The sequence below is a fragment of the Ceratotherium simum genome, chromosome 2 (genome assembly GCF_057802395.1).
Source record: "Ceratotherium simum simum isolate JZ-2026a chromosome 2, ASM5780239v1, whole genome shotgun sequence".
Taxonomy (NCBI): domain Eukaryota; kingdom Metazoa; phylum Chordata; class Mammalia; order Perissodactyla; family Rhinocerotidae; genus Ceratotherium; species Ceratotherium simum.
In genome coordinates, this window is record NC_141901.1 from 48521295 (window position 1) to 48537532 (window position 16238).

General features: G+C 39.4%; 1 protein-coding gene across 1 annotated transcript in view; it reads left to right on the forward strand.

Annotated features, from left to right (window-relative positions):
• The window catches only part of NOTCH2 (notch receptor 2), a 155681-nt gene that overhangs the window by 61453 nt on the left and 77990 nt on the right, over positions 1 to 16238 (forward strand). Inside the window, exons 3-4 of the mRNA XM_004420593.3 lie at positions 4020 to 4279; positions 7791 to 8126. Of these exons, the coding sequence (XP_004420650.1) occupies positions 4020 to 4279; positions 7791 to 8126 (596 nt within the window). The remainder of the gene's footprint in view (positions 1 to 4019; positions 4280 to 7790; positions 8127 to 16238) is intronic.

Here is a 16238-nt window from a genome sequence, read left to right on the forward strand (position 1 = left end):
GGGCTTAGTGAAAAATGTTAGTTAAAAGAGCCTTGTACATGTTTTAAGGTAAAGAAATAGGCTGATGTCTAGCCCTCTAGAACATCTTAAATAAGAAGTTACATCTTTATTATTCTACCAACAGTAGGTCTAGTTTCACATAAGTATAAGATGTGGTTCTGTACATGGACTTGAGGAGAGTGAATCAGTTATACGTCTTATCCAAGTATTATCTCACTTAGAATAAAACCCTAAATCCTTCTTTACAGTGGCCAAAAGGCCTTTCATGATCTGCCTCCCAGTAACAGCTCTCATCTATTTTCAGCTACTCTGTTTCTTAATCCCTTTGGCAGAACCACAGAGGTCTCCTTGTTATTCCTCAAACTGCCAAGACTGGTCCCTGTTTGGGGGCCTTTGCATTTGCTGTTCCCTCTGCCTTGAACACGCTTCCCCTAGATGCCTGTATGGCTAGTCCCTCACTTCATTCAGGTCCGGACTTAAATGTGCCTCCTCAGTGAGGCCTTCTCTGATTTTCCTATTTAAAACCGAAATACCTCACTTTACCCCCTACTGTCACCAATTCCTTCCCTTCCTATCCCCCTTTTCTGTTTTACTTATTTATTTTTTGCATACAACTTAACTCCACCTAACAAATTATTTGTTTTACTTATTAATTTTGTTTTGTCTTCTCCTATTAGAATTTAAACTCCACGAATTCAAGGATTGAAATCCAGACCTGGCACATAATAGGCACTTGCTAAATGTTTGTTGCATGAATGAATGAGTGTAATATTCTGTGTGGAAACTGATTTGAGAACATTCTTCTTCATCATCAACATCATTATTAATAAGCATATTGGATGCTATTTATAGAATTAGGTTTCATATATTCTCTTACTCAGGAGTTGGCAAACCTTTTCTCTATAGCACCAGATAGTAAATATTTTTGTGGGCCGTATAGTCTCATCTCAACTACTCAACCCTGTTATTGTAATGCAAAAGTAGTCATAGACAATCCATAAATGAATAAGTGTGGCTGTGTTCCAATAAGGCTTTGTTTATGGACACAGAAATTTGACTTTTACGTAATTTTTAAATGTCACAAAATATTATGCTGCTTTTGATTTTTTTCCCCAACCATTTAAAAACGTAAAAACCATTCTGAGCTCACGGGCCATACAAAAACAGACAGTGGGCCAGAGTAGGCCTGCAAGCTATGGTTTGCCAGCCTCTACTTTTACTAGTTTCTTCAATATATCTTAGTTGAAACTTATTTTTCCATACTTGATAGAGAGCGATGAAGTAGATTAAACCCTAGTAGCAGATAATTCAGGAATACTTTTGTTTGGCTCTGGAATCTTTCATATTGTTTCATTTTTGTTTTCCTGGGAAACTTATGTTTTCATTACATGTTTATGATGCTAATATTTAAATGAGTTTACATTCTCTGAGCAGAATGCCACATGATAGTGTTGGGGAGGTGGTGGTGGTGTAATAGTCCAGGAGCAAAGCTGGGCAAAGCCCACCCAAGTTTACAAGTTTGCTATTATTTACAAGGTGACTAGTTCCCGTATGGGAGAACTGAGAGTTGTCAGCCAGGCTTAATGCCCAGAAGACTGTCACTGTGAATGAGAATTGTGTTGTAGTTTTTAACATCATCCATAACAGATTTCTTGAATAAGTTGCAAATGCTTTTAATAATATAGCTCAAGGTTAATTTTAGCTATGCTACATTGGCAGTTTTTGTTCCTCTCCTTAAAAAAAATCAGAAAATAACCTATTCTATTATCAAATCAAGCTGTGATTTGAATAAAGCATCGTAGTTTCCTCAGTAAGTACAAAGAAAGAAAAACATTTTTCATTTGCAAAACTTTTTAATATTTATAATGTTTTGCATGTATTTGTTTTTGTTCAGTTCTTACAACAATCCCATGATGGAGGTAACCTTATTAACTATTTAAAATGTGAGACAACTAATAGTCAGTGAGGTTAAGTAACTTGTCCAAGGTCACAGCATCAGGGCTCCAAACAGGCCGTCTGACCATATGAGGTGCAGACTCCTTGCTGGAAACTTCAGCCAGTCTTTGGTTTTAGTGCTGTGCACTCTCCTCCCTGCCTTTCAGTCTCTTGCTTTACCCGCTCATGAAGATGCTCAAAGCTCTAGCTGCTCCTGACTCTGCCATGTTTTGTTTTTTTTTTTTAATTAATTAATTAATTTTTTTTTTTTTTTTATGTGAGGAAGATCAGGCCTGAGCTAACATCCATACCAATCCTCCTCTTTTTGCTGAGGAAGACCGGCCCTGAGATAACATCTATTGCCAATCCTCCTCCTTTTTTTCCCTTTTTCTCCCCAAAGCCCCAGTAGATAGTTGTATGTCATAGTTGCACATCCTTCTAGTTGCTGTATGTGGGACACCACCTCAGCATGGCCGGACAAGTGGTGCATCCCCCGGGATCCGAACCCGGGCCTCCAGTAGCGGAGCGCACGCACTTAACCGCTAAGCCACAGGGCCGGCCCCGTCTGCCATGTTGACTGTACACAGCTCTGGGAAGGGATGAGGAGGCAATGGCCAATTACATCACTACCACTGTAGCTACTTACCAGCTCTATTTCCCCCTCCAGCCATTTTAGCTACTGCATAATTCTTCTGGGCATGTTCAGCCTTAGTTCCCTAACATCTGGGCCTTCTTCTTTGCTCAATAACTATGACCTCTAAAGACCTCACGTTGCCAACCAATGGCTAATGAAACGTCTTGGATCTGATTGGCAAAGACAGGAAGGAGTAAAACAGTGCTTCAAGTCTGGGTGATTGGGAGAATCAGGACACAATTGGGAGTAGGAAGACATGATAGGAGCTGGTTTGGAGGGGGAAGATTTAGAGTTTGGTTTAAATGTGTCACTTTTGAGGTAATGGTGGAACGAACAGCCTTCTAGATTTAGTTTTCTGTCCTTCAAAAAGTCAAATGGAGAAATTGACTGAACCAGTTATCTGGGGTGACAGCCAAATGGCAAAATTTATAGTTAGAATCAAAGTCTTTGTGTTCCTTTTAAATGCTTCTTAGAGGTCCCATTTAAACAACCTCCTCATTATGAAAATGGAGACTTTCCATGCCTTTTTTATGCTGTTTAGAGAAAATTTTCGTAAATATTACACACAATTTGGGATGGTTGTGCATCTTATGAATCAATGGGTGGTATATGAAAAGATTCCTCAACACAGCATGTGGAAAATGTTATAGAATGTTATTCTTGAATTTTCCCTTCTTCACTTTGGTGTTTATATGGTAGTTTAGATATTTGTTATGCTATTTAAATTATATTTTGTGCTTTTTTATTTGGTTAAAAAGCTGCCTGCTACTTCTATGTTAACAGATTTAAGTTAAAAAAGCCCCTTCGAACCCTTCTCCATTCCTGTAGCTTCTTTTTCTTTCTCTATCACAGTCTCGACCTGTTGAACAGAACCCAGAAATCTATGTATAGGTCAATTGATGTCTCATTGGAAACAAGAAAAGAAAAACTTACTATTTCTCAATGCTTACTTGAGAGAAAACACATGATTTTTATGTATTTTAAATTGGAGAGGATAAGAGGGTCAGCCCATGGATTATCAGGTGACCGTCTTGATCCTATCAAGTGGCTTAGTTAAAATGAGAAAGTTAATGAATTTAAACAGACAGGAATCAATAATGCTTCACAGAAAGGTGCTGTTACCCTGTATCAGCCTGCACTTACATGAAAAAAGCTATGATTGTATTTTGCCTTTGAATAAGGGTCATGCTGACTGGCTATGACAGACCATGCTGGGTCACCCACCTGGTATTCTGTCACCTGCCAAGACTCAAGACTCTAAAGGACATGGGAGTGTGTAGTTAAGTTCTCCAAGCACTTCTTCTCTTAAAGTGAGACAGTTGTACAAGTCGTACCTTCAGGTCTCTCAATTCACAGTCTAGTGTTTTCTTGAATGGACTGCATTATCTTGTAAGTTTTTGGACTTACAAGAAGTCAAGTGTTTTCATGGACTCTTCTCTTATTCACACAGATGTCAAGAGGGCTTCTTGGGAGAATATTGTCAACATCGAGACCCCTGTGAGAAGAACCGCTGCCAGAATGGTGGGACATGTGTGGCCCAGGCCATGTTGGGGAAAGCCACGTGCCGTTGTGCCTTAGGGTTCACAGGCGAGGACTGCCAGTACTCGACCACTCACCCCTGCTTTGTGTCTCACCCCTGCCTCAATGGAGGTACCTGCCATGTGCTTAGCCGAGATGCCTATGAGTGCACCTGCCAAGTCGGTTTTACAGGTAACAAATGAGACTCAGGCCCATACTTTTCTATTTTCAGCAGGTACCTTTATTTAGCATCTTTCAGATCTTGGCATCTGGCTCTTAAGAGTTCCCCAACTCTGGTTCACATTTAACGTTATGATAAGGAACTGGAACGTTCCAGACAACTACCCTTAACTTCCTTTTGAGAGTTTTAAGAGGAGAGAAAGAGAAAGAAAAAGTCAAATACTTCTGAGTATTTGACTACCTAAAGTATATATATCAGGATTGGGGATCAGAATTATTTCACTTTTACCAGAAGAAAAGCTGTTTGTGCTATTGATAACTTATTCCTTGAAATCTCATCTCCCTAGACATTCAAGGCACGGGCTTTTCTGGTTTTCTGAATTCTGACTTTTCCTCTTGCTTCTTCATTGCCTTGTTCTCATCCATTAAATTTTTGTATTCCTTCGAACTCTGTTTTGAGTCCTCTTTTGAGCCACATCACAGCCTTCCTAGGGAATCTCACTATCTCCCAATTGTTTCAACTGTCATTATCCTCATCAGTTGCTGATGACTCTCATAGTTATCCTTTTCACTCCACCCCAACCCTGACATTCAGGCTCATATTTCTAACTATGCATTGCATGTTATCCTTGGAAATTCAAGAGGTACCTCAAACTCAACGTGTTGATATAAATAGGTGGTGCCAATGTACACTCCAAATACTCCACACTAGAAACTCCCTCTCCCTTGTCCTTACCCCACTTAGACTCAGTCACCCAACCCAGCCTATGAATTACCTCTCACCTGTCTACTCCTCTCTATTTCCTCTCCTACTCTGTAGTTGAGGTCCATGTCATCTCTCACCTGGATTCCTGTAGTCGTTTCCTAGCTGGTTTCCTTGCTTTTACTTTCTCCCTGTCTTGTTCACTTGTCACATTGCCACATCTTTACTTACAAATGCAAATCTTCTCACAAATTCACCAGCCTACAGTGCCTGATGACTTTTCATCATCCATGGAATAAACTGCAAACTCTTCTACGTGGCTTCCATGGCCCTTCACAGTCTAGGCCTTCCATCTTTTTATGGCCTTGCCTCCTCACCGGCATCTAGCTCTATTCATGCCAATGTTCTCATCACTTCCTGAAAATGTCGTCTTTCTTACTGCCTCCATGCTGTTGCACACCCCTCTGCCTAGAATGCCTTTTTCTACAACTAGTAATTGCCTAATATTATTTAAAACTCTGTCTTACTGACTCTTTCATGATTCCTTTAGGCAGTTAGTCTCTATGTTCTGTTATTTTATGTGTCACTTTTTATTGTAATTAATTTTTTACATGTCTCTCATCTGACTAGATTATGGGTTCTTCAGAGGTGGATGTGAGCTTTATTCAAAATGAACCATAAATGTTTATTAAGTTACATGAGAAAAGGAGAACCAGTCACCATTTTGTCCCTGACCACACCAACAATTCTGTAGATCTAATAAGCAAAAAATGAAAAACATAGTCATAGAACTAGACTAGTTTGGAATGCTTGTTCTACTGATGTTTCCCTAAAAGGTATTGGTAGGCATGGAGGATAGTTAGGGTGATCCATTATCTCCATCATGACTATGACAGCATTGATGCTGTGAGTCATTGAAGAGATGTGGTGGTTAAGATAATAAGTTTTTCCTGATTGTCAGTTTTGAGTTGTTTTGCTCCACAAGGCAAAGGAGAGGGCATAGCCATTTAAAACATTTTAATCTTGATTAGTGGAAATGGCAGTAATGCTTTCTTCATAATTAAAATGTTACTCTGAAATGATCCCCAAATTAAAGCTTCTTCGTTTGCCTTTAAAAAGATCTCTTTTTGGTGTTCTGATCATCTTTATACATCTGCCACTTTTGTCTGTCACTTTAGCAATCACCAGAGGTCAAGTTCACCCGTTTGGTTTTGCGATAGCCCATTACCCCGCCTAGTCAGATCATATTAGCTTATCTCTACTCATAGATGAAGAAACAGAGGTAGCAAGTTAGTGCCTATGTATATTAGTGCCTATGTAACATATATGGAAAACCAAGTTCAAGGACCTTTCTGTTTCGGTTGTAGACAAACACTCTGACACACACGGTTGCCAGAAGTAAGCATTTTTGTCTCTTCTCCACTGTAGGTAAGTACCTCTCAGTGGGATGAAGAGAAAATAGGAAGAAAAATTGCAGTTCCTTGATTTTCTCTCTGCTTAGCTCCCTGAGATATATGTGCTGTGCCCAAATTTTTATTGCACCTTTCCCATTGGATTTGATATTCCTTAATAGGCAGAGAGCACTTCTGTGTGGTCGTATGTCACCTCATTGTCCCTTTTAGAAAAGCTATCATAGCTCTCATTTGCTTTTCTGTGGGGGTCAAAGATCTGGATGTTTACCTAGACAACCATATAGAGTATTAATAAATTCAGTGAGTTTTCATATCTTTAGTTTAAAAAAAGCTGAGGCTAATGAAAACAGAAAGCCACATGAATACCAAATATACTAGTAGCATGGTAGTATTTTTTTTCTCTGTCTCTCTCTACCTAAAGAATCTGCTTTGCTTCCGTGGAGTCATGCCTTAGGATCCAGCAAGTCAGAGTCTTCCTGCTTCTGCTGGTACTTTCCTTCCTGAGAGGGTCCACAAGAGATACCTTTTTAGACCTTTATTCTCACAACAACTTCTAGTTCTTTTCATATATAAGGAGCCAGAGATTCTTCATCCTCTTCAAACACATCAAGCAATATTTATAGCAAGAGCACAATTAATAAAATGTTTCCCCGAATTTGGATGCATGTATGTTGTGTTTAAAGGAAATAGAAGTAGTGTTGACTTGTTTCTATCATCTAAGAGGTCTTTTTAGTAACTAATAATATATTGTAGAAAATATCAATACGTTTTATTCATTCAGCAGACATGATTTGAGAGCCTGCTACAGGGATCCAGCCCCTGCCAGTGTGGCAGGTGGTATAATAGAAGGAAACAGCAAGCTTGGGATGCGTGTATGCATGTGCAGGTGTGTGTGTGTGTTTGTGAGTGTGTGTGTGTGTGTGTGTGTGAGAGAGAGAGATTTGGGGAGTTGAGGGAGGCATTAAGGATGACTTTAGTCGTAGTGCTTTATGAGTAGAGTTGTCAAGATAAGTGGGAGTCACTAGGTAAAGAAAAAGGAAGATGGCATTCCAAACAGAAAAGCAGCTTATGCAAAGACAAGGAAGTGTGAGAGAGTAGATGGACGCAGACCCTTCCTTGTTGCAGGGACTGATGGAATCCTGCAGGACTGGGCTTCATGTGACTAGCCTTCCATCGTCTACATGTGCTCCATTGGCTCTTTGTGTCTTGGCTGAGGGCCCTGGAGAGTACCTGTGTCAGATGATCTTGAGGAGGCTGATTTGCGCTTCCTGTAAATTTCAACGAGTTTAGGGATTCTCCATGCAAGAGCTCCCTGATGTCACCTGTTGGGTGGAAGATGTGCGGTGTTGAGGATGGTGATAACTCCCATTTCTGTGGGCAGTACTGAGTTCTGTTATCCTTCCTGTAGGTAAGCTGTGCCAGTGGACTGATGCCTGCCTGTCTCATCCCTGTGCAAATGGAAGTACTTGTACCACTGTGGCCAACCAGTTCTCCTGCAAATGCCTTGCAGGCTTCACAGGGCAGAAGTGTGAGACTGATGTCAATGAGTGTGAAATCCCAGGACAATGCCAGCATGGTGGCACCTGCCTCAACCTGCCGGGTTCCTATCAGTGCCAGTGCCCCCAGGGCTTCACAGGCCAGCACTGTGACAGCCCCTATGTGCCCTGCGCGCCCTCCCCCTGTGTCAATGGAGGCACTTGCCGGCAGACTGGTGACTTCACTTTTGAGTGCAACTGCCTTCCAGGTAAGGAGTCCCCCTAGTGTCCTGGGATTGAGGGATGCACATGCAGCACAGAAAGAAGGTGGTAGGTGTGGCTCAGTTGCTCCTTTAGGAAGTAGCCTTCCCAGCAGGGAAAAGGGGAAGTGAGAATTTTTTGTGAGGTGGGTTACTGGGGAGGGAGGAGTTTTATGGGCCCAATGTGGTCCATAAACTGAGCAGGGGGTAATTGAACATGTCAGGGTTTATGATGATGAGTAGCTAGGAAATTGTTTATTGTTCTTTTGGTGAACAGTGAGAAATAAGAGAAACAGCTCTGGGAAAGGGATAGACAAGTCTATGGCATGGAAAGGAACACAGTGAGAATTAGACATAGAAAAATATGTATATGTGATTAATAAAGTGCTTTAATTGACAGTAATATTAGGTGACCAACTTTTATTTGCTTTCGCCTCTGATGGAGTAATAGATTATTTTCCTGTCTACCTAAATACACGCACCTACCCTTTTGTGATTTTCCCTGGGCTTCTGGCCCTGACAACGCTCTTCATGTACCTTCTCTGCCTTTGGGGTAACCCTGCCCTGACTTGAAGCTAGAGAATTTTGGAACTGGGGTTGGGGGTGGTCCTCTGTTAATTAATGAGCACTTAACCCAAAGATAGAAGCAAAGAGAGGATCAATGTATGAGGGCTTGGGGCCCGACATTCCATAGAGATGGAGAAAGGAGCAAGCCTGGCCAATTCACTAAACTCCTTATAAAAATGATGAGGAGGTTGAAAACCAAGAATTTTGATTGGGAACAGAACACAAGCAGCTGGAGCAGATGAATTACTAAGCAACAAAGATTCTGTTTTTATACAAATATCCTTAGTACAAAAACAAAAGAAGGAAAACTGTACGGAGAGTAATGTGCTAAGTAAGCAGAATTGCCTCAAAAAGAAGTTGTTCTAGCTACTCGTTCAGAATGGGAATCTTAGATTCTGGTGTTGTGGATACGGTTCACGTATAATGAGGTTGTGTGTTTTATCTTTTGGAGATTAACGGTGATATGTTGGTCCTTGGTATAAAGCCAAATAGCAATTTATTCATTTCATTCAGTAAAAATTAATTGACTGCCAGCTATGTTCTAGGCACCATGCTATGTGCTTGGGATACAGCAATACAAGACACTGCTATGTAATAGAAAACTTTATACCATTTAACTGTAAGTCACAAGAACAAGCTATTAATTGTATTGCTTTCAGTTTCTCTTTCAATGGAGAATAAATAATGCTATCATTTTAGACACTAAAATGTCTAAATTTAGACACTAAATTTTTATTGACATAATAATTACTGTCATCCACATTATCTTATAGAAAGAATAACTAGATGATATCTTCCTTCATTCCCATGTTTGTTTGCATTTTCAAGGTTAAAGAAGCAAATAGAAATGTAAACAATTTAATTTTACAAATATTCTAATAGCCTAATATTCTAATAGTCTAAGTGGCTAGTAATTGAGGTTAGTGTGATTTATTGTTGAAGGCTGACTGTGTTTTTCAGTTTCAAGAAAATTACTTTTAATAGTTGCCTAGAACAAGAGGTTGATTTGGCACCAAAATACTGACGGGAAGTTAGAGAAGTCAATAAAGGAAGTTTTTAGCAAGGAGAGAGTGATTATTCACTCCCATAGTCTCTGCATTGTTAGCCATTAGCCACGATAAGAACCTTAGGGAATTCTGAGAGTGTGTCCAGGAAAGGATCTGTCAAACCAGAATAGTATCTCCTTGAGAAAGGAAATAACCAGGGATTCCACAGCTGAGAGCCTGCCAGGGCTAGTGGGATGGAGTAAAGAGATCTTGGCTGTCTCTTATGCTCTGCTTGTAGTTTAAAGCAAGACGTTTATTTACTCGCTGATGAAGTGTGTGTGTGTGTTATGGATCGGGATGGGAGTGCGGGGGCGGGGAGACGATTTGGCGAAGAGAAAACCAACATTTATTTAATGCCTTTTATGAGTCAGGCACTGTGCCAGGTACTTCTGCATCCATTAGCTCAATTACACAAAAACTTTGGAGATAGGTATTATTTTTTGAGTTTTCCCAGGTGAAGTAACTCAAGTTTGGAGACATGAAGTGATTTACCCAAAGTTGCACAGCTGACATGTGGTTAGGCTGAGTCCTGAAACCCAGGCAGGTTATTTCCAAAGCCTGTGCTTTATGCATCCTGCTGGATCACACTGCGCTGCTTGTGTGTGTCTGCCCCTGAAACGTGTGAAACTTTTTGTTAAATGCTTTGAGGTGTTTGGCTTAAAAAAAAAGTAGGTTCATGTTATAAGAAAAAGGAGATACTTCTAATTATGATCAAATAGTATTTGTTACATATCAGCCTATGTATGGCATCATGCAGATATTTAAAAATAGTTAAGTAGACTAGTTCTTGCCTTTTGGGGTCCCATGTTCTAAAACAGATGACATCACCTTGGACAATGTATAGAAGTAAATTAAAAAAGAATTCAAAACAATAGATGGTGCAGTAACACTATGAATCTATATGTATTTACACAATTTGTAACATTTTTATGCTCGTTGTTTTTATGTCCTAGCTGGAGTTTGGAAAGTATTAACTTTATTTCCACATAGGGGAATAGTGCCTGTTAGAAACGTCCTAACTTTTTTTAGAAAGTCCTTTTCATAATGCAATACCATTCTCCTTGCTCCTCCCTCCATTGCCCTCCATGCTATTCAAGAGATTAAAATGTTATTTAACATAATATCACTATCTCAATGTAAACAACTCTTATTTGAAGAGAATATTATTTCAGTTCTAAAAATGGGGAAACCAAATCAGCAGGAGGCAAAGTAGCTTGTTAAGGTATTCGACAACTCTCAATGGCTGCTTCCCGCCACATTTCAAGTCTGTGCACTTTTACTTGAGGCCTGCCCTGATCACCCTATTTCAAATTGTAGCCATTCCCCTTCCCCCTTTAATTACTGGCCCTGGTCTACTTTTTCTTTTCTTTTTCTGTGACACTTATCATCTTCTTACTATATAATTTGTACTATATAATTTACTTCATTATGTCTATTGTTTATTGTCTGTCTTTTCCAAATTCTGCCGCCTCTTCCCCCTCCAGAGGGAAAGGTATGATCTTTGTTTTTGTTTAGTGATGTATCCTAAGCACCTAAAAACAGTGCCAGGTACATAATAGGCACACAAATATTTATGGACTTAGTTTAGTATAATATCATAGTATTGAGAATGTAACTTTGGTATTCTCATTTTCTTCTTGGTATCATCCTTAGCAAACTAAGGATGCCTCCAGACTTAGTTTGGCTTCTCCTTTTGTTCCTATGTACTCTAATACTGGATAAGAAGAATTTTTAGAGTCCTTTTCAGCGCTGAAAGTCAGTGAACCCCACATAAATTAGTGATTATATTCAAAGGCTAAGTTATAGTTCTTTTCCTGCAAAGGGCACTGTAGTTACTGTGAGTTGATTTTAGTGTTATTGTAAGACTCATGGGGAGGGAATTAAAACTGCAAAAATGACTCATCTTGTGTGACAAAAAAAGAAGTGTTTCTCCACAGAGGGAAGAAAAAAAGAATATATTCAAGAGGGAACTAATAGAATAAAACTCAGGAACTGTATTTCATCTTCTCCTTGGATCAGCAACTATTAATAATCCAGATTCTTCATGAGCTGCCGTTAAGTAAAATCTTTAGCAGAAGCCCTGAGGAGGGGCACTCAGCCAGGATAATTTTCACATAAGAGCAAAATAGAAAATAAATTATTGAATCATTGACTCTCAGTATTTTGGGGTTAGGGCCAACTAGTGGGGAGAGAATGAGTTAGGCTGGTTTTGTGTTTGTTTCTGATTATCGTGTAGCACAATAATCAGAAAACAGTGAGTTGTTTGAATGTGCTGGCCGTGCCTTGTGAGTTCACAGTTGGCTTAGGCAGTCCTTGATGTACTTTCTCTTTTTCTTTCTCTCCCACACCTCTTTATTCCTCTATGATCTTTTTTAAACTTCATAAAAAGCTGTCTGATCTGTCCTCTCCAAACAACAAAGGTTTATGCTTTGTAAACCACCTATATACTTCACAGGCTGATTATATGTAATATCCCTATATCATTAAAATAAAGCTTAAGCACTTTTTGTGGCTTTTGTGTCTGCTCTGTTGTAGCTGAGCTTAACAACTGTTAGAAATAATCCCCTCTTGCATTCTCATCTGCGGGGGCATGTGATGTTCTCTTCAGTATTATACTAATCATATTTTGGCAGGTTTCTCTGGAGCAGATGCAGAAATGATCATTCCACGTTCCAGGGGGCATTGTTTTAGCTCCTTTAACTTGGGCCCTAAGTCCAGTTTGACTTGATGTTCCTGGAAGTCTTTCCTGTTCTCCCATGCTTGGTAGTTTTGCCCATGCAATCTCCTCAGCTTTCTATCACCTTCTGCCCTCCACCCTGCCTTTTTATATACAATTTATTCTTTTTGATTTGTCAGAGGTACCTATTTCACTGAAATTCCTTCTATATTTTCTACCCCTGTGGGGTTAGAAACCCTCTAAGGTTTTTTGGCAACCTGCATACCTCTAGCACAGCACTTATCAAACTGACTGTTTATTTGTTCCTCTATCCCAGTAGATACTCTTGTTTTAACTTTACCCCTAGTACCCAACTTAGTGCCTGGCACAAAATGGAGACTCAATGAATATTTGACAAATAAATGAATTGAATGTGATAGAGAAGAGGATTCCTATATTCTGTAATTTTTTTTTATGTACTGAGTTTATTTCTTTTGAATCCCCTTATTCATTTCTCTGACTTTTTTGGTGATAAGATTAGAAAGGAAAGTGGAGAGCCTTAGGGAGATATCAAGGAAGGCATGTAGGAGGAGAAGCCTGGGTGGGTAGTGGGGCTGGGGGATACATGGGACAGTCGTGGGGGTCAGTGAGTTCATTTGGACCCACTCAGAGGATGGAAGATGTGTGCCAAGAAAATCAATTGGACAAAGATGGGACCAGTTTGCTTTTGTGACAGGCTTCTCCCTGGGATGTGAGGGGAGAAGGTGGCCCTGTAACCTTTTACCTTTGTCCAATTCCAAGTATCTCTGGTTTTTTCCTTACTCTTTCATCCATGTGCACTGAAGGTCTTCCTGAGGACTTTCAGCCTGGCCTGAGGGAATCCTGGTTGTGTCATCTCATCTTCCTGTTTCTGCTCCCTTCTTTGTGTCTCTCCACCCTCACACCTCCCAGCGTCTGAAAATGGAAAGATATGATGCTCTCTTGAGAGATGCTGTTCTCTGTGTGGGATGACAAGTTCAAAAAACTCTTTTCTGCTCCCCACCCTCACTGTCATCATTTATCAGTTACGTGGCCTACAGTTTTATAACGGCACAGTCTTAAAATGTTCCTTCTAAGTTTAATTTCTCTCCTTTTGGCCTTTTAAGGACGTGAGTTGGCTTTAAGCAGTAGACTCCATTTAGTACGGTCATGTGAGCCTCTCCCTAAGTCGGCTACACCCATCCCACCCACGGGTCTGGAGACTTGTCTGTTTCCCTTTCCCCTAAAACCTTAAAAAATATTTTTAAGAAGTGATTGCACTGTAACTTATTCATGTAAACCTTACCCCTGCCCCTCCTTTGGGTAGACTTTCTTACAAGTATTTGTTAGCTATTTCCAAAAAGAGTTCTGTATCTCTATTTTTAAAGCATAAATCTGTCTTAACTCTGGAGGAGAACTGATTTGGCTTGAGTTTTCTCAGACATGGGAACTTTTGACCTAAGGTCAGTTTTTCAGATTATTGAAAGGAAAGTCTGGAGTCCCAGAGAGCATACTGATTGAAACTGGGTGAAGTTTCTGGTTTAGTACCGACTCCTACCTACCAGCCATGTAAACTTGGATAAGTCAGCCATGTGGCCCTCAACTTCTTCATCTGTAACATAAAAGGATTGGAGTAGATAATCTCTAGGGGATGCTTTGATAACAGTAGTAGCTAATAGGTGTAGAACACTTATTATGTATTAGGCACTGTTTTTTAAGTGCTTTTTCCTGAAATACAACAGCTTTATTGAGATATAATTTGCATACCATATAATTTGCTCTTTTAAAGTGTACAATTCAGTGGTTTTTAGTATACTCACAGATATGTGTAATGTAACCGTAACCACAATCGATTTTAAAACATTTTTATTATTCCAAAAGAAACCCTGTACCCATTAACAGTTACTCCCCATCACCCCCAACTCCCTTCCAGCAGTAGGCAATTACTAATCTACTTTCTGTCTCTATAGATTTGCCTGTTCTGGACATTTCATATAATACTATGTGGTCATTTGTGATTGGCTTCTTTCACGTAATGTTTTCGTAATATTTTCAAAGTTCATCCTTTGTTGCAAGAGGTATCAGTGCTTCATTCCTTTTCATGGCTGAATAATATTCAATGGTATGGATTTACCACATTTTATTCATCCATTCTTCAGTTAATTGACATTTGGGCTGCTTCTACTTCTTTGGCTGTTATGAATAATGCTACCATGAACATTTTTGTAGAAGTGTTTGTGTGGACATGTGTTTTTATTTTTCTTGGGTCTATACTTAGGAGAGGAACTGCTGGGTGATATGATAACTATTTAACCTTTTCAGGAACTGCCAGACTGTATTCCAAAGCGACTGCACTATTTTACATTCTAACTAGCAGTGTATGAGGGTTCCCTCTTTCTCCACGTCCTTGCCAACACTTGTTATTTTCTGTCTTTTTGATTATAGCCATCCTAGTGGCTATAAAGTGATATCTCATTGTGGTTTTGATTTGCATTTCCCTGATGGCTGATGATGATGAGCATCCTTTCATGTGTTTATTGGCCATTTGTGTATCTTCTTTGGAGAAATGTCTATTTGGATCCTTTACAGATTTTGTAATTGGGTTGTCTTTTTATTATTATATCATGTATATTATATTTTTATTTTTGTTGTAAGAGTTCTTTATATATCCTAGATAAACGTCTCTTATCAGATGTATGATTTGCAAATATTTTCTCCCATTCTTTGGGCAGTCTTTTCACTTTCTTGATGGTATCCTTTGAAGCCCAATTGTTTTTAATTTTGATAAAGTCAAAACTGTCTATTTTTTATTTTGTTGCTTGTGCTTTTGGTTATATTATGAAAGCTTTGCCTAGCCCAGGTCACAGAGATTTACTCCTATGTTTTCTTTGAAGAGTCTTATAATTTTAACTCCTACGTCTTGAGTTAATTTTTGTATATGGTGTGAGGAAGGGGTCCAACTTTATTCTTTTGTAGTAGATATTCATTTGTCCAACAGTATTAAATTAAATGCTCTTTATATCTAACTCATTTAATCTTTACAACAGCCCTTTGAGTTAGGTCCTGTTACTTCTCCCAGAGAGGAAAGAAAGTTTGAGTATCTTGCCCATGTTCATGTAGCTATTGCATGGCAGGGCTGAGAGTTGAACCTAGGCAGTGTAGCCCCAGCAGCCATGCTTTGGCTGTGAATGAACTCTTTCACCTACCTGCCTTCTTACCTACTTACCTATTGACAGGGAAGAACTACCTTAAAAATAGTCATAAAAAGAAAACGTTTTATTTCTTATATGTTGTGGTTATGCTGAAATGCTTCTGCTTTCTTAATTTGTCTGTGGTTGGTGAATTCAGTTAGTTGTAGCATTGGCTAGTATAAATTCAGGGTTGCAGTTTCAATTCCTTATAGTTTGGCTACAAGGGCTTCATCACCTCCCTGATACCCTAGTCAACCATATTTAGTCTTAATCCCCAGAGAGATCAAGGTAGGGGGAGGATGACCATTGCCAGTTCTAGAATACCCCTAGACAACACAGGTTCTACAGTGGTGGGCCAGGAGCCCTGTTTATCTCCCACACTCTAAAACTGTACCTTTAACTTTCCTAAAGAATATTTCTATTAAGAACACTAGACTAGCAGCATAGACCTAAGTTCTTGTTCAGGGTCTGCTACTTGGTGGATCTGTAGATTTGCCCTCACTTTTTCATAATTAGGGAGGGGCCTAAACAATTCAACATTTTCTGGCTCATTAGTCCATTTGTAGGACTTTCATATGATTAAACAGATATATGAGTAATTCCATAAATTTTTAAAAATCTGAGTCCACAAAAATTTTCATAG